The sequence below is a fragment of the Sabethes cyaneus genome, chromosome 2, assembly GCF_943734655.1.
Source record: "Sabethes cyaneus chromosome 2, idSabCyanKW18_F2, whole genome shotgun sequence".
Taxonomy (NCBI): Eukaryota; Metazoa; Arthropoda; class Insecta; order Diptera; family Culicidae; genus Sabethes; species Sabethes cyaneus.
The window spans coordinates 161,242,548-161,262,097 of record NC_071354.1 but is presented as its reverse complement, the minus strand read 5'-3'; the positions used below and the strand labels follow the sequence as shown (position 1 = coordinate 161,262,097).

The 19,550-nt window shown below is 42.4% G+C and overlaps 1 protein-coding gene across 1 annotated transcript; it reads right to left on the bottom strand.

Annotated features, from left to right (window-relative positions):
* Nucleotides 1-2,132: 2,132 nt before the first annotated feature.
* On the bottom strand, nt 2,133-16,511 carry LOC128736257 (uncharacterized protein K02A2.6-like). Its single transcript, XM_053830735.1, has 5 exons — nt 16,100-16,511; nt 6,426-6,588; nt 5,310-6,357; nt 3,042-5,218; nt 2,133-2,958 (listed from the first exon to the last, which is right to left on the bottom strand). The coding sequence occupies exons 1-5, from the start codon at nt 16,509-16,511 to the stop codon at nt 2,133-2,135; spliced, it is 4,626 nt and encodes a 1,541-aa protein (XP_053686710.1).
* Nucleotides 16,512-19,550: the final 3,039 nt, after the last annotated feature.

The following is a 19,550-nucleotide window of genomic DNA, read 5'->3' as shown; positions in this document are numbered from 1 at the left end:
TTTCTTCAGTGAAGTAACGAGTGCCGGAGCGTTTCTAATATTAATATCCATTGAAGAAATCGACAACATCAACTGCCATCGAAAAAGAAAATTTTCGAAATTGGAATAAGTGTTTGAAGACAGTTTATCTAACTTTCTACCGCAAGAAGAAGCCAAAAAAACATCAGCACTCGAAAAAATAGCGATTTGTCATCATCTCATGTCTCTCAGAGGTCATATGGCCGGTTCCAGTCCCCGGACAGATTTCTTTATTGATCCATGCATGAAACGAACTTATCCAGTTCCAGGAATCGGCCATATGACCTCTGAGAGACATGAGTTGGTATAAAACACATGAAAGTCTGTGCCTAGGGGCACGAACGAGGGGCTCTCGTAGGTCTAATTTCCTTGCAAATATTTGATATATAGTACTTTTTATTGACAGTTTGATTTAAAATATAATTACCTTTCAACTAACGTACGAACAACGCGTTAAAATTATGACAGTTAAAATATCATCATTTAGCTAACGTCCACTAACGTCCACAACACACATTAATATTTTTTTCGACACTCTGTTTATCAGTTATTTCCATTATTTCACACTTGACCACAATACAATCAAAAGTATGTAAACAATTGCATGCAACTAATTGTAAAGCAACAAATTATAAATTGTAAACTCCCAAAACCTATTTCCGGTCAGACAGTAGCTAATTCTTCCTTACATTGAAAATTACTACATCTTGTCACATGCATGAATATTCCGTCGATCCCTTTTTCACATAAGACATCAGTTTTGAATAAATTCTTGCAGTATGTGGATACAATTGGGCGAAAGGTAGGGTTGATTGTTCACTTTTTAATAAATGTTCACCTCCAGGACATCAGATTGGGCTAGGTTTATCGCGGTGCTTCTGGTTGAGGAGTCTTATCACTTCTCCTGGGGCGCGACCAATTACCAGTATACCGAAAACTCAATTACCACAAATAACGAAGAAAGAATTTCAGGACAGAACAATCCGTATAGGACACGGCAAGGGACCAGAAAACGATTAAGGGATAACGATTGGAAACTTGGTACCTGGAATGTCCGAACTCTCCATGAACCGGCACCGGCTGGCTTGCTTGCTCGAGAGCTGCATCAACTCGGAGTGGAGATCGCTGCAATTCAGAAAGTTCGGTGGCCAAATTCCGGAGAAAGGGAGTTCCGTGCAGTAGACCCTATTGCAGGCACTTCTTTCAAGTACCACATCTACTACAATGGCGGCAAAAAAGCAGAACATGCAGTCGGTTTAGTAGCGTTGGGAAAACAAAAGCAACGAGTTATCCGATGGAGGCCTGTAGATGACCGTATATGCGTGTTGAGGATTAAGGGCAACTTCTTCAACTACAGCCTAATCAACTTTATACGCACCGACAAATGATAAATCCGATGATGCTAAGGACGAGTTTTACGACAGGCTTGAGAGGACCTATGGAGAGTGCCCAAAACACGATGTGAAAATCGTCATCGGAGATGCAAATGCGCAGATCGGGAGGGAGGAATTCTTCCGTCCAGTCATTAGAAGACATAGCCTTCGTCTGTCGACCAACGATAACGGTCTGAGACTCATAAATTTTGCCGCGGCCAGAGGAATGGCCATCTGTAGCACCTGCTTTCCGCGTTTGAATATTCGGAAACACACCTGGAGGCATCCAAATGGAGACTCTGTGAAAACCCGGGATCTTACCAAGGAATCATCCAGCGAGGAAATCTAATTCCTGCAGTCACGCAACTTACCAACTGGTCCGTTTGCCGTCTGGGATAGAATGGAGAAAGAATGTTGCCTTCCATTTGTTCTTTCACCCCGTGTACGAAAGTGACAGCTAAACGATCAGTGTTGACCGATGTAAATAATGAAGTTTGCTGCGATCTAGTACATCATTAGTATATTTCATTAATATAGATGGGCAAATATGAAGGCATAGTTTATGCATTAACTAGCAATCCTCACATCTCCCTTCTCCACCGAAAAAAAAGGTATTTGTAATATTGCGTAGGTGGACTGGCTTAAGGTTCATGTATTTGCTATTTGTGTGAACAAAAGATGGTATTATTTGTGTGAACAAAAGATGGTATTACTTATACATTGAAGTTTGTATTTATTTGTTTAAAACCACATATCCTGAATACAGCTCACATAATCAGACAAGTAAGAGGGGACCTTTCGTGGTCTTTGGAGTCGTTGATCATGTTCAGATTCCACCGGAATCTGTCGGGATTTATCAATGTGTTCAGGGCTCTTCTCTCGCCACTGATACACTTTTTTTACTTGCGAAACATGTCTCTTTAGTATTCTTCCCTCTTCGTCGGTCAACAGTAAGCTACCATTATTCTCTTCGGTCACAGTGTACCGCTTAATGTCGAACCTAGAATCACCCTTCGCCCGCAGCTGCCGTTCGATTATTACCGTATCCCCCGGTTTTACAGCACTTCTTTTTGCACCTCTTCGTTTATCCTCTCTCTCTTTTGATCTCAGTTTTGCTTCACGGTCTCTATCGTTAAACACTTCGTCATCGTGATTTGTTTTGCCACGGCTTATTAAGGGTAATCCACGTTTAACTTTCCGTCCCAACATTATCTCTTCAGGGGGGAATTTAGTAATCGAGTGTGTTGCAGCATTATATGCGTGTACGGCGGCTTGGAGTTCCTCCACATAGCTGGTTCCGTTGGTGCACGCTGTGGACATCGCTCTGTTGACAACCTTCATGAAACTTTCGGCTAATCCGTTCTGTTGCGGGAAAAAGGGTGTTGAGAAAATTGTTCGAATTCCCCGACTCGCACAATATTGTTTGTATTCCTCGCCGTTGAACGGTGGCCCATTGTCGGTTTTGATAGCCTCCGGGAACCCTTCCCTATCAAATACCTCATCTAGGATTTTTCTTGTGTTGGTGAAGCTGGTTGATTTTACCGGTCGTGTAATAGCATACCTTGATCTGAGATCGATAATTACCAGAATTAAGATTCCTCCAAATTTGAGATATGGCCCATTAAAATCCATAGCAATAGTCTCCCAAACCGTTTTTGGGGCAAACGTGCGTTCCATGGCGTCGGTTTCTCGGGTTTTCCGTTGACAGCACATGCGGAGCAGGACCTGACCCACTGTTCAGCATCTTCTGACATTCCTGGCCACCATACTCGCTCTCTTAAGATGCTTTTAAATTTGGCTGCCAATGGATGACCGGAATGTGCCATTTCTAAAGTTTTATTTCGAAGATTTTCCGGGATAACAGCGCAACCACTCTTAATTATTATCCCATCTCGTTTAGATAAATACTCCGATATCGCATGGAATTTTCGCAATTCTTTAGGCCAATTCCCAGTTTCTAGCGCATCTGACACTCGTTGTAATGTTTCATCGGATGCTGTAGCATTTTTAACTTCCTCATCAGTTAAAAACGTAATCGTATTCGCTTCTAGGCGGGCAATCTCCCAAGGGCTAGAATCCTCATCGAAGGGCTCGCTAGATCCTTCATATAGCCTAGAGGAAGGATCGGCTATATTATCACGCCCCCGCACGTATTCCACGTCGTAGTTATAGGGAGTAAGCCTTAAAGCCCAACCATCAGCTCTAGTCAGTGCTCTTTTGGAGTTTTCACGGTGTCTATTGAGAATGAATGTTATGCCTGCGGCGTCCGTACGCAAAACGAAATACCTTCCTAGCAGAAAGTAGGAAAAGTACTCCACCGCCCAAACTGCCGCTAGAGCTTCACGCTGGTTCTGAGCGTACTTTTTCTCTGTTTCTGTCAGTGCTTTCGAAGCAAAGCTTATTATTCGCGAAGATCGGTCCGACGATTTTTGTGCCAGTACGGCTCCTAGAGCATTAGGAGAAGCATCCGTGTATAGTATGGTTTTGTCCCGTTCTGAAAAATATCCCAAGGAGACTGTGCAGTGTACAATGCGATCTTTTACAAGTTCGAATGCCTTTTCATGGGTTTCTCCCCAATTCCAGGATTTAGCAGTAACTATGGGCCACAAAGGGGCAGAAATGTCTGCAAAGTTTTTAATATATGGGCTGACGAAAGAGGCTAACCCTAAAAAGCTGCGGAGCTCAGAAGCATTGACGGGGCTGCGGAATTTGCGTATGTCCTTAATTTTTTGCTCATTGATGTGGAAGCCCTTCTCGTCCAAGTCATGTCCAATAAATTTGAGGCAAGTTCTATCAAACTCACATTTCGCTGTGTTAAGAGTCAAGTTATTTTGTCTCAATATCCTTAATACCTGAGAAACTGTACTTCGCAACTCTTCTAATGTCCCACCAAATAGGAGAACATCGTCGATGTACACGACCTTGTTTTCGATTTTTTCTAAAATACGGGACATTTCTCTTTGGAAAATTTCAGGGGCACAATTAACACCGAACATAAGTCGAGTGAAGCGAAACATGCCATTTTCAGTTAGAAATGTCGTTAAATCACGCGATTCTTTGCACAACTCTAAGTGGTAAAAAGCGTTCGATAAATCTAGTTTGGAAAAATATTTAGCTCCGTGTAGCTTAACCTTGATTTCTTCGATTAAAGGTAACCGAAAGTACTCTCGTTTAATGGCCTTATTAGGAGCCCGCATATTCACCACGAGACGGAAGTCGTCTTTACCCTTTGCAACGGCAGACATGCCACTGATCCACACTGGAGCTGATGTAACTCTTTCTATGATACCACGCGACTCCATTTCCTGTAACCTTTTCCTGGCGCCGTCACGGTACGCAGCGGGAACATTATAATATGCGTTCCTTACAGGAGCTACCGAACGGTCGACACTAAACCTCACTTTCACACCCGGCATTTTGGGGAACACGTCACTCTGGAATTCGCAATTATTGATTGATGATCCAATTTTCAGTAAGCCCATATCGCTAGCAGTCGATCTACCCAAAAGCGATTGACGACCTTCTCTTACCACGAAGAAATCTGCTGTTACTACAGGTTTATTGGAGTGATCCACCTGTACTTCAGCTCTGAAAGCATTTGCGATAAGTATAGGTTTACTGATGGCGTACGCGTGTAAACTCTTCCTAGGGATGTCAATCGACTCAAGATTCACCATTCCTAACTTGCGTTGCTCATTAAGATGGTCCCAGTCATGGCCTGCGACGATGTTGACGTCCGCACCAGAGTCGATTAGAAATCTGATTGGGCTCGATGAGCCCAGCCGGCAGTTGATCAACACGTCTCCGAGCGAAAGGGTGTTTACTTGCTAAAATGAAAATAACCTAAGTAACCTGTTTTTTTCCTCTACTATTCATTCATATATTTCTTAAACACGGTACATATCAGTTCTGTTTTACCTCGTACTTATCTTCGTTGATGGTTTCCGATTGAACGCGACGACCCTGAATGGTATTAACACGATTTCGCCGGCATGCAGCCGCAAAATGGCCTTGACGACCACAGGAGTTGCAATTCTTATCGAACGCTGGACAGCGACCATATTTATGCGCCAGAAGATCGCACCGAGGGCATCTGCTGCGGCGGCCCGGTGGGAATGGCCTCTCGTTGTGAAAACGCTTGGTTCTGGGTTCGAATTCCGCAGGACCATTATTTCGTCGTTTCGGTTGCCTTACAGATTCGCGGCGATACACCTGATTAATAGCCACAGTTCCATCAGTAACGGCTGGTTCATTTAACGGGAAAGCTTCATCTCTTGTAGCTGACTGCACGATAAAATTCGTGTCATAGCCGTAAATTCGTGAGGCCCTTGCCAGTTTTCGATTTCTTAGTCCTTTCAACAGCTGCGTTCTGACATGGCGATCCTGATCAACGGTGCTATAACCGCAAAGCCAGACTTTTTCCATAAGCCGTGCATGGAAGCTTACTGCAGACTCCCCATCCACCTGCTTCATTACCAAAAAGGCATCGTGCTCTGCCGATGTGTCGGTCATTGACTTCAGGTGTTGCTCGATATTATTTGTGAACGTAGAATAACAATTCGGATCATCCATACTCGGTCGCAATTTTGCTGTACGAACAATGCCTTGGAGCTCTTCGCCGATTGATAAAAACAGCAATTGTACCCGCCGTACGGGATCATGGGCATTCGATAAAGAAGCGGCAATCTCAAAATTTTCGAGATATTTTGTCCAAGCTTCCCACATTTTATTCGCAGGTATCCCTTTAGGGAATGGCTTCATGTTATCCCATCTAATACTGGGCAGACTTTGCTCAGATATTCCTAGCCCTGCTGGGCTATAAATGGCATCCGGTGGCCCGACTACGGTTCTTGTGGCGACATCAGTGCTAGATGGAGGGTTTGTGGTTTTATTTAGCTCAGCTATGACTTTTTCCAGTTCACGAATCCTACGAGTCAATTCCTCTTGATGTTTATCAACGCGCACACTGGGCAAACGATAATGCGCATACTGTTCAACTGTTTCGTCGTAAGCTGTATCTTCCTGGTTACAAACTTCGGGCGCCCGAACGTATCGACCTGTGCATATTTCGTCGGATTCCCCGTCGGAATCGATATTTTCTGAGTCACTGCTGTAGAGTTGGGGAGCTCGAACATACCGGCCAATATCAGACATTTCGCTTGCTTGTGATCTCGTTTACGAATTATATTTTTGAACTCTACAAACAATAAAAGAAAAAAAACAGAAATAACCGTTGTCAGCTCACGCGCTAATACATAAGTTTGCTGCAAATGGTGAAATTATAAGCATAAATTATTGCTAGCAACCATTTCTTGAATAGTTTCGTCCGTAAGATTAATAGCAGTTGTGGCAACACGCAATATTAAGCACTTATTCATATGCTGTTCATAGCGGTTGTCCCGACACGCTAGCTTAAGTCCCATTTTTGTTGCTAGTAGCGGTCGTCCCAACACGCTAGCCAACTATCACATCTTTGTAACTTAGCGGTCGTCCCAACGCGCTAGCCAACTATCACGTCTTTGTAACTCTTAGCGGTCGTCCCAACACGCTAGTCAACTATCACATATTTGTAATTATTAGCGGTCGTCCCAACACGCCAATCAACTTTCATTTCTCTGTAACTATGAGCGGTCGTCCCAACACGCTAAAATCTGAACACTTGCACTCGCGTGCATTATTGAAAAAGCGGTCGTCCCAACACGCTTGCAAAATATAAATTTCTTTAATAAGCGGCGGTCGTCCCAACGCGCCGTTTCAATACGCCATCACTTCGTTTTTCTTTTTATAACGGCTGTCCCAGCTCGCTATTGCAGTGGCCGAAAATGCTGTCACGTTAATAAAACTATTTCACTACACTGGACGCCATTTTGTTTCATACAATCGCTAACAGATTCTGCTGGATGATTCCCTGTATTTTTCCGCGATACAAATTTTGTCAGCAGGCTCTTTCCTTTTTCGTTGCTTATTAGGCAACAAACCTGTCACGGTCGCCAATGTGAAAACCCGGGAACTTACCAAGGAATCATCCAGCGAGGAAATCTAATTCCTGCAGTCACGCAACTTACCAACTGGTCCGTTTGCCGTCTGGGATAGAATGGAGGAAGAATGTTGCCTTTCATTTGTTCTTTCACCCCGTGTACGAAAGTGACAGCTAAACGATCAGTGTTGACCGATGTAAATAATGAAGTTTGCTGCGATCTAGTACATTAGTATATTTCATTAATATAGATGGGCAAATATGAAGGCATAGTTTATGCATTAACTAGCAATCCTCACAGACTCTAGCTCTCAGATCGTTCATGCCTTGATTGACGGTCGACACTTTTCGGATGTTATCAATGTACGGTCTTTTCGGGGATCAAATATCGACTCTGACCACTATCTCGCAGTGAGTAAGATTCGCGCAAGGCTGTCGAACTCGGCGAAAGCTCGCATTGAGAGGACGCTGCGTTTCAACATTCAGCGATTAACGGCAGACGGCGTAGCAGTGGAGTACGCCAGGAAGCTTGACCAGCGAATCGCAGAACAACAGGAGAAGATATAAACGGGCTGTGGAGAACATTCATGGTGCCATCGAAACAACTGCGAGAGAGGTGGCAGGCACGATGCGTGGAAGACAGCGTAACAGCTGGTTTAATGCCGAATGCTAGAGAGTGACAGATGAAAAGAACCAGGCCAGGAGTCGCATGCTCACTACGGCAACGCGTCAAACATAGGTACAGAGAGACTAGAGCTGCGGAAAAAAGAATCCATCGTCTAAAGAAACACGAGTACGAGGAGCACGTGCTCGCCGGCGCACAGGAGCGATACGCCAGCAACGACACACGGAGTTTCTATAAAACGGTGAGATGCAGGAATGTTGCCATGCCTGTGATGTGCAATGATAGTGCTGGCAACCTGCTTACCGACAAAACGGCGGTAGCAACCAGGTGGAAGGAGCACTTCCAGACACTGTTGAATGGAGAGGTAAATGCGGAGATCAGCAGGGACAGGATAGGAATTGTAAGCGATGGTCAAGCTGTGGAGCCACCAACACAGAAGGAGGTTGAAAAGGCAATTAGTGAGCTGAAAAACGGTAAAGCTGCTGGGAAGGATGGTATCCCGGCTGAACTTCTAAAAGCGGGGAGCAAGCGGCTGTACGAAGCAATCCACCGGATCATTGTTAACATCTGGGAGGAATAACAAATGCCGGAGGAGTGGTTGGATGGCCTCATTTGCCCAATTTTCAAAAAGGTACATCGGCTGGAGTGTAAAAACTATCGAGGAATTATATTGTTCAATTCTGCCTACAAGGTGCTTTCCCATATCCGTTAGCGGAGTGCTTGGTCGGCGAGTACCAGGCTGGTTTTCGTGAGGGTCGCTCCACGACGGATCAGATGTTTACCCTGCGTCAGTTGCTAGACAAGTGCCGGGAGTACAACTTGCAGACACGCCATCTGTTTGTGGAATTTAAAGCGGCGTACGATTCAGTTAAACGAAATGAGCTGTGGCAGATATTCCTAGACATGGTTTTCCGACGAAAATAGTTATGTTGATTCGTGCGACGCTGGACGGATCCAAATCATGCATTAAAAAAGCGGGTGAGACCTCAGTTGCTTTCGAGACGTTGGATGAACTAAAGCAAGGGGATGCACTCTCTAACCTGCTACCTCTAACCTGCTCAACATTGCCTTGGAAGGGGCATTACGAAGGGCAGACGAGGAAAGGAATGGAACTATCATCACGAAATCTCATAGGCTTCTTGGTTTTGCGGATGACGTTGATATCATCGGAATCAACCGTAGAGCAGTGGAAGAGGCCTTCAGGCATTTTAAAAGGGAAGTTGCGAGATTGGGACTTACCATTAACACTGCCAAAATGAATTACATGGTTGCTGGTAGGGAACGTGGGAGCTCAAGTGGTGTTGGTGCCGAGGTGGAGTTAGATGGGGAACGATACGCAGTAGTGGAGGAATTTATATACTTTGGTACACTCGTGACATGTGACAACGATGTAAGCCGCGAAGTGAAACAACGAGTTGCAGCCGCGAATCGGGCTTTCTACGGATTACGTAGCCAGCTGAAGTTCCGTAGTTTGCAAATTCGCACAAAACTGGCGCTATACAGAACACTAATTCTCCCGGTGGTCCTTTACGGACACGAATCATGGACGCTAAAGGAAGCTGATCGGCGAGTGCTTGGGGTTTTTGAGTGTAAAATTCTGCGATCTATACTTGATGGCAAAATGGAGTGTGGCGCAGACGCATGAATCACGAGCTGTAGGAAAGGAGGCTGGTACGGCGGTACCAGCTATTGTATTTAGTGCCACGGGAAACATTGTGAGGTCACGCTAAAAAATTCTGGCCGATGGTGATCGTGTGGCAACGTGATTGTTCGGAACTGTAAAGGACGTAAGACAACGCTAGTTTTATTTATTTATTTATTTACTATTTGATGGGGCTTTTAACCGTTGGTTGGTTCGCCACAGGCACAACGCTAGTTGATCTGGAAGGCTGGAACATACAACGCTACCAATTCGGGACATCACTTGCGGGAATCGGTAAGCAATCGCATGTGCTGAGTCCCCTGAACACGCTATGACCCTGAGCAGATAGAGCGAGCCAGCAGGACAGTGTGTGTCTCATATTTACAAGTTCAACTTTGCAGCTGCATCATCTGTTTACAGAACTCAAACCTCGGCTGATACGTAAGACTAAGACTCTCGATGTATCGCAAGGTGTTGCAACACGGCCATGTAGCAGGGATGTTGAAGGATGATAAGCTTAAAATCAGCGAGCTTTTGGTGCATTTGAGCGGAGCTCGCGCTCAGTTCTAGACACCAAGCTGAATGTGGAACAAGTGCATAAATCATGATATATATAAGGCGTACAAATTTGTGCTTAAACCCTCCGCAGGCCGCAGTGAGCTGGATATGTTGCGAGAATGTCCAATGCGGGGCAAGCAACGGCTATATTAAGCATCATGTGTTTTTTCATCGAAGCACTGGAGAAGACGGAAATAATATACGAAATATGCGTGAAGTAAATATTTTGTGGTTTCCATAGTAGTAGCATGAACTGAGAGATTCTATTAAGACGCTAAAAATTGAATTACGTAGTCAATTACTAGAAACGTTAACCAATAGTTCTGCGTTTTATTTGATACATCATGAACATTTTCGATTTTTGTCGAAATAATAATATCTGTTCAGATTCAGATCACTGTGAAACAAACCAAATTTGGAGTATCTGTTTAATCACAAGGCGTGGGGGGGGGGAGTCAGTCCCGGCGTAGTAGTGGTTAGCATTCACACCTCTCACGCCGAGGAGCCGGGTTCATATCCCAACCTCGCAGAAGTCACGAATGACCCAAGCTGGTTAAAGTGACTATAATCAAACAAAAAAAATAATCTCAAGGGGTATTATTTCTAATATTGTAAGCATGTAATTTGATTTATTTAAAAAGCAAAAAAAAAAAAAATTAAAAAAAAACTCACAAAAAAGTAAAAAAATTAAGCAGTTAACTATCAACACATCAGTGTGATAGGACCGAACGTGTGCAAATGTACATGTAGATGAAGATCGTGTACTTGATCATACAGGAGCAAAGAAGAAATAAAAATTTTATCAGCACTTTATAACATTATATTAAAATCAATAAAAAACGGAATGATGTTTGACAACAATTATATTACTGTTCACAAACTGATTGATTTATAACGAGCTGTCATGCGTTGCTATATCTATGGTGAGACGTGATTTCTCTAAACTTGATTACGGCGTGGATGTAGTGTTGTCATTCATTCACCTATCAGTCTTCGCTAGTTAGAAGTAGTCAAGTAGACACAGTGAGAAGCAGTATCGGCTTACGCCTAGCAAAGGCAAGTTGTAAAACAAAAAGTGCAAAATAAACATAAACTGAAATTACTCGCTCTTGGCAACAGCACGTCTGCAGCAGTTTTACATTAGTAGACATTGTGACGACGGCGCAGGACAGTTCGCGTATATGGGCGAGAGCGGTTATGGCAAGAGCTTTCGCATAAAAAAAGTTTTAATTCATGCAAGTCTAAATCTGAGTTTGCGATCTACCCTCGATCGAGCGTTTCAGCTTAAAAACGGCGGCCATTGCATTGCATGTTTGCCGTTGGAGCGCAGTGTCCATTGCACGGTTATTGCTAACACGTCTCTGATGCAAAAAAAAGTCAAATGAAAACGATACATCCACCGCATGTCAGCTAACGTTAATGCAAAACTGCTGCGAACTTGCCTCGCATAACAAACTAGTTTGTTGAATGTACAGGTACCTCAACCGTGGCTAAGTGCAAAGTAAATCGTACTCTCAATAGTGCAAAACATCCTTGAAGCATTTTATACAAAATGCTTAGCTAATTAGCAATGGTGGCTTGACGCTCGCATTCGTTCCTTTCATATTCGCGATTTCTTTTCTCTAATTCCTATTACAAATGAAATTAAAATCAATTTTTGTTCAAAATAATACAAGTGAGATGTGATTTGATTTTGGTGGTAATATAATAACCTTGGGGGAGGAATATGTTGTACCTACCAAAAGAATATTTTCTTAACTAATGCCTTTTATTGCTACTTTACTAGATAGCATGCATTTAAAAAAACAAAACAAATACCGGATTCTCGATTGACTGTAAATGGATGGATATTGGATCATACTTTAATATTATTTTTTGGCCTTATTCAATAAGTAACCGAATCTTCAATTCTATTTTCTATGGTGACGCAGCCCTCTTAATAATTCAGTAGACATTCCATCATATCCATTTGCAGTATGCTAAAATCTGTCGGCGGTGGCGCACGCAAGGAATTAATAAGTACAACCGGAATGCACCACCACCGTCGTGTCCTCGTTACGTTGATTGTAAGATTTATAATACATCTACTGTATAGCTATGGGGCAAAATGACCGCCAAGTTGTTTTAAATTAATCGCTTCTGCGTTTCTCTGCGGTCGGTCGTCTCTCTCCATCCGAACTGCCAGTTTCGTCCGAATCCATGTACTGATTGTGATAAGTGTTACAAAGTACCCGGCGGCGGCATGCAACTCGGCTCAGCTCAGACTGCTTGGCGCACAGATCCGCGATAGGACCTCGCAAACGCTTGATGCACGAAACATACCGTTATGAGAGCGGCATGCTTTCTTGCTGACGACCAGGAGAGGCAGCATGCGTATTAACGTAGCTAGGATTTTGAATGGTGAGGAGTGCTGGTCTAATTGTGTACTTCTGAAAGTGCCTAGGGTAAGTAATTATTATCAAGGCGAGATTCCAAGTTTACGACATTCGCCTCACATGAGACGTCAATGTTAACGATGCGCAGAATACAGTACGAAGATGTTACCAGTTGAATGAACTTGCTGCACTTGATACGCAATTGTTTTATTGTGCTCCAATATTGCATAGCAACATGTAGTGATGATTCTACTGCATACTAAGTTTTTTCAAGGGGCAAGCCACTTTCTACATATGTATATGTGACACCGAGCCTGAATACAAATGCTTCCTTGCCACATCAAACATTCAGCTTCGTAAATAAATTGTCTGTGAAATCGATTATCAAACATGCCGACATTCCAGTCCTCTTACCAGATGATATCAATATCAATAAAAAATATTAATATGATACCAATGGTTTCGAGTTAACAAGTGACGCAGTGTTCTCAGTGCCCAGCGCATACGATAGAACAAAAAAAAAGTATGTGCTTCCAATTCGATTGGTTGGGCTCACGGCTCCTGCATCAGAAACAAATTGCATCCTCCCAGTAGTGGCAGGCGCGCCACGATCTAACTGTTAATTATTTTTAATTAATATTTAAATTAGACCCGATGCCACCCGACTACTGGCCAGCTAAGCAACTTTACTAAATACAACACCGCCTGGTTCGGTTGGATGTTTGTATATGCACGCAGTGTATTCGCGCGCGAAAATATTTCAATGAACTGCACAGTAAATTACGCGACTTGCACTAAATCAAACTGCGCACTCTTTCATCAGTCGAATTCATAAAAAACGCGATTGTCGGCATACGCGGCTCGAGTCGCGAGACTTGAATCACAGAGACAGGCTGTCTGCCCGGTTGGCCTGATGCAATTCGCTGCAGCCAGTTGGTGGGACGTATTTCTTGCTGAGATATCTTCTGCGGCAGTAAACTACGGCTCATTAGGTATAATATACAAAGTACGGCTGTACACGTCCTGAATTTTGGTGTCTTTTATATTTATTGCTAATTATCAAATAAGGAAGCTATCAAACTAATAAATGCTTAAAATAAACTAAATATTTTAAAGGTTCAATTTCCATCCAATTATGATAAAAATCGAAAGGTAAACCAAAGAGCCAAGAGTTACCGAAAAGTTTTCAGTAAAAACAAAAACCAAAATTAAAAACTCTTTTGTATAAATTTGTCATTTTCTTGATTTTTTATGTTTCTATTTTTTCGCAGCTTATGATTCAGTAATATTTTATGAATTCATTTAAAGTTCAAGTTATCGGCACACAGTGGGACCATTCTGGAAAAAGGCGGTCAAAAGTCTTTTCTCGCATTTCCTGACGTTTTTTAGCTTAGGTGTCTTCGGAAAAATTGCTTAAAAAAGTATTCTGCATCTGTTGACATTTTCATACAATTAGATATTAAGGGGATAACACATTTGAAAAATTTAACTTTTTATATTTTTACTCTAACTGTTTTATTCATACGGCTTATTGACTCTGACCTTCATATAGTAGCAGTATATGTGAGCTCAACACTGGCATACGTATACCAGACAGGTCAGGGGTGTCCTCCTCGGCCTGATGGACAGGCTGTGGATCCACTAGCTGTGGACAAGGTTAGCAGCGCGAGAGCCGAAAAACGCAGCTGGAAAGGACGGCATTCCCGTCGAACTATTGAAAGTCGGGAGCGAACGGCTGTATTGTGCAATCCATCAGGTCATACTAAAGATATGTACTAAGGAGAATTTACCTACGAACAGATTGGAAAGTCTCATATGTCCTATTTACAAAAAGGGTTTACTTGCTTACACTCAAGTCTTTTTTTACACGGTTTGTTTTCTTCGATTACTCGAAAACGGTGCAGCTAAGCAACTATTTACAATCTACGTGAGGAATGTCGAGCTAATCCCAAATGTATTGAGAAATAAATAAATGGTCTCTAAGTTACCCCGTTCTTAATACTCAAAAAACTAAACCGTGTAAAAAAAGTACTTGAGTGTACTTACTTATGCGCCCAAGTCCGCCGGTCCGGCAGAACAAAGGAATGAAATCAGAGATCTCCACTGCTGACGGTTACCCCCCCATGGCTTTTACCTGTAGCCAGGACAGGTTCTCGTCTACAGCCCGGATGTCGTTGGCTAAGCTACGGCACCATGAGCCTCTGGGTCTGCCTCTTCTACGCTGTCCTTGTGGATTCCAGTCGAGTGCTTCTCTGCAGACCTCGTTCGCTCCTTTCCTCAAGGTGTGTCCGATCCACTTCCACATACGTTTACGAATTTCTGTGGTTATCGGCCGCTGATGACACCGACGATGGAGTTCCTCATTGGATATCCAGTTATCAGACCACCAGCCATGAATGATGTATCGCAGGCATTGGTGAATACCTGCACTTTCTACGTTGTCTCCGCTGAGACGCACCACGTTTAGCAGGCATACAGTAGTACGGATTTAACGTTTGAATTAAAGACTCTGCACTATGGGCGAGAAAATAAAATTTCGGGACAAAAATATTTGCGGTAAAACAGCATGTCTCAGCTCAATGTGGTCTTGGGCAACTTTTTGAATAAAAAATTGATGCATATTTTGAAGGTGTCGTCCAATATTTAAGCGTTACTTAAACAACAATTTAAGTAATAACTTTTTGAGTAAACTTTTTTTCACCTTTTTGGTTTCAAAATATGTAAGATAAACCAATTTCAAGTAATTTTTGTGAAGAAATGAAACTTTTACCTTTTACTCATTTTCAGTAATAGACCTTTGTTTATAAACGACCTCTCAAATCACATTTCTTCTTGTAACATGTTTATTTCAACAGACAGCTCAATGTGATGTTCTAGAAAATACTTTGCACATAAAAGAGGAATATTTTTGCTGAACTTTTATTTATGTCGTCGGCTAGGTCGAGGTCTTTTGTCTACTCTATCGTTAGAGGATTCCAAGGTTATCCTCGACTCATCCATAACGATAAGAAACAGAAGCGGTGATAAAATGCAGTCGTTTCACGCCAGCAGTAACCCTTATGGGGTCGGACAAAACGCCGTCGTGCAAAACCTTGAGAGAACGCCTCGTACTGAGCCTCGATGAGATGGACTAGCTTATTTGGAACTCCTCTACGCCTAAGTGCGCCCCAGATGTTTTCGTGGTGAGCGTGGTAGCCCTTCGGGTGTTGACTGTGGTTGTGATAGATGGAGATACTTTTGATGCGGTTAGTTTAGTTTGATTTGATTTGTCTTTATTGATGTGTAGGCTTTGCCCGTTATCAGACTTAAAAAAATATAAATACATACAAAAAATGACTTATCAACATTACATGGAATTGTTAAAATATTCCCTAAGACTAGATTTTAATTGAACACTAGACATATTAACAGAAATGACGGGATGAAGATTATTGTAAACACCCATTATCCGATACATGGGCTCGTTCCGGGCGTAATTCTGCGACCTGTTTGATAGGTGAAACGGCCTAACCCTTCTTAGGTTGGTTCTACCTTCGTAGTTCGTCACCTGGCTGCACAAATATGGAGCACTGTATTTTCCAGAAACAACGTCTTTGAGAAACAACACATCTATCAAAATTCTTCGATCGCTGAGACTGTTGATTCCTACTAGTAAGCATAGCGATCGGTAGTCCGGCATTTCGTCTCTCCAACCAAGATTACGCACAGCATATCGCACAAATTTTTTCTGTACCCGCTCAATTCGATTGATGTATACGTTATAAATTGGTCGCCACACCACGCTTGCGTACTCGATGGTCGTGCGAACCAAACCATTGTATATAGCGATTATCGTGTACGGATCATCTAGTTCGCGGCTGTATCGCTTCACCATGCCAAATAATGAGTTCGCTTTCGTTACAATTTTCTCGACATGTTTACTAAAGGTCAGTTCACTGTCCATTTCCACGCCTAAATCGCAATGGCACGTTTTCCTTGGGACTAAATCCGCACCGAGATGGTATTCATACTCAATTTTGTTAGAATTGCGACCGAATGAAATCACGTTACACTTGGCAACGTTCACTTTTAACCCAAACAGTTCACAAAAGTGTAGAAAACGATTTAAATTCTCTTGAAGAATCGTACAATCTTTCAAGCCGCGCACAGGTATAAATATTTTTACGTCGTCAGCATAAATTAACACGAATACATCCACTAACGTATCTGGGAGTTCATTCATGACAACCACGAATAATAGAGGTCCCAAATGACTCCCTTGAGGTACTCCTGAACTTGTTACAAACACTTTGGAATCAGTGTTGTGTAGCCTTACATACTGCAAACGGTTAGTCAAGTATGAATGCATCCATTCTAAACCGTCTAAACGTTTAGTTTAGTCGTGAAGTAAAATGGCGGATTGCAGCTGCCAATAGGGTCTTCTACGGATTACGTAGTCAGCTAAGGTCTCGTAGCCTACAACTCCGTTCAAACGCTCTATAAGACGCTAACGCTCCCGGTGGTACTCTGGCCACGAAGCGTGCACGTTGAAAGAGAGAAACCGACGAGCGATCTGCGATTAATTCCTTTTGGCATATTAGATGAAGGAGTGTGGCACAGGGGCATGAATCATGAAATATACCAAGTATACAAAGATGCGGATATTGTGAAGCGACTAAACCATGGTAGGTTACAATGAGCTGGTCACGTAGCAAGGATGCCGGATCAGAGACCAGCGAAAACAATATTAGGCAGAGAACCCGACACAAGCCAACGACTTCGGGGTAGGCCCCGTACCCGTTGGATGAGCGCTGTTGACGTGAATACTAGAGCAGCGGGTGTTAGGGGTGACTGGACAGCGGCAGCCCAAGACCGAGAAACGTGGACACGTCTTCTGAATTCGGCACAGACTCGATAAGCGAATTGTCGCCGAAAAAGCAAAGCCAAATCAAGATCGCTAGCAAGGAACCAGCTGACCACGATCATGAAGAGTAAAAAGTGCCAGAAAGAGAACCTGGAAGTTAACCTGGCTGTAATGCAATGGAAGATAGTAATGTCTTTGCGCCTGTACTCCAAGAGATCAAACGAGAGATCGCGTTGCCGAAGACCCACAAATCCGCGGGTAAAGACCACCAGCAGAGCTTTATAAACTGAGTAATTTCCAGGATTTGGAAGGAGGGGGGCTACTAGAGGAATAGATGGATGGATGGATGGACCAAATGATCTCCCTTTTTGTAAATAGAGATATTTATCCCATTTACAAAAAGGGTGATCGGTTCGACTGCTGCAACGGGAGTATAACACTACGGAACAAATTTTTACTATCCGACAAATCTTACATAAATGCGGTTTCCGGACAAACTGACGCTATTCATATGAGCTATTTGAATCAAGTGAAGTGCTTCGTGAGCATCTCAGGGACTCTCTTGAGTTCCTTCGAAACGCAGCGAGATGGATTATCCTGCATGCTATTCAGTATCGCTCTTGAGAGAGGGTGATATATTTTGAGTCATTGTACTGTTGAAAAATATAATTTTCCTCGACTCACAAATGGTTGGTGTTAGATCAGACCGGACCAAGTCGCAAAATTTAAAAAAATGAGTTATTGACAGCAAACGTTCAAGAGTTTTCTAAGCTACATTCTACTCTAATCAGACTACGTAAATGTTGTGAACAACTAGAGTTATGAGATGATTCCGAACGATTGACAGCTATAAATCACACAGAACAGCAAACTTTGAATGCGTTTTTCTCGAAATCAGCGTTTTCTCACTTGGTTCGATTTAACTTAACACCGACGAAATGATCCATCAAAATATTCATTAACTGAATCATTGATCTGCAGCCGAAATTTGCACGACTTTGTTAATACTGGTTCATGAGAAGCAGCCGTTTTACATAATATAACCTAAGCCATATTTCAGAATTTTTAGCATGTTTATTCGTCCAAATGTTTATTCGAATTCATTTAAATTTACTCTCCCCAGATCATATTACACGTTTTCAGAACTTATCAGGTGCGCGATATAATGTCCATCAAATATGCGTTTATTGACATTTCTGATTAGCGAACAATAATTTACATACTTGCTCTTCAATTCCATTTGTTACAGGCGGAAATGAATTCAAGTTCGCACGTGTAATACGACTAGTTATTACTTGCATTCCATGTGATTCTCGAATTATCCTATGGTAAAGCAAATCACGAATTACTTTATCTGCTTCAGTACTGTATCTTTCGAACAGATTCCCCGAACGATTTGTACTGTTGGCGGTTCCGAATAAAGAGGTTTACGTTGCTTAATGGAATGTAGGGTATGTTGCTACATCGTCGTAATTGCCTATTCCCGTCCTATCCAACACAAATTATTAAAAATATCAGCATTTTTATGACACACAATGCAAAACTAGTTATTTCCTAATATTTTAGTTAGTTGTCTATCATACGCAATCAATCAAAGTGAGCTGAGATCTATTTAATGCTTTTTATCATTAAAGAAGTCCTACCAGCCAAATTTCCTACGTTTTTTCGTGCGACGAAGAAGACAATGTCGACTAATCGTGCTAATTTCCGTCATTCATAAATGAAAATAACTCACGCAAGGCATTGTCGTTATTCTACAGCCAGAAAAACTTGCCTGACCTGCAGAAATTTTGTAGAATAACATTTGTCATGCCGTCCTACACAAATACATGCGCGTTAGCTTCGTAAACATTGTTGTGATTTTTAGTTCGGACGATGAAAAATTTTGTTGGACGGATTTTAAAACGGTACGACGAATTTTAGCAATAAAGTCAGTTGCGTAATTTCAATAATACGCTTTAATAGTCGCTTTTCAGTGATTTCAAAGTTCACGGATCGGAAGGTAAGTGTGTTTTAGTCAAATCAGTACAAGAACTTTTGGAGTATTCACTAAATCCATCCAGCAAATGATGAAAATTAGAATGGCTTTCCTTATTACGACGGGAATTAGAAAAAGACCCTACTATCTATTACACTACA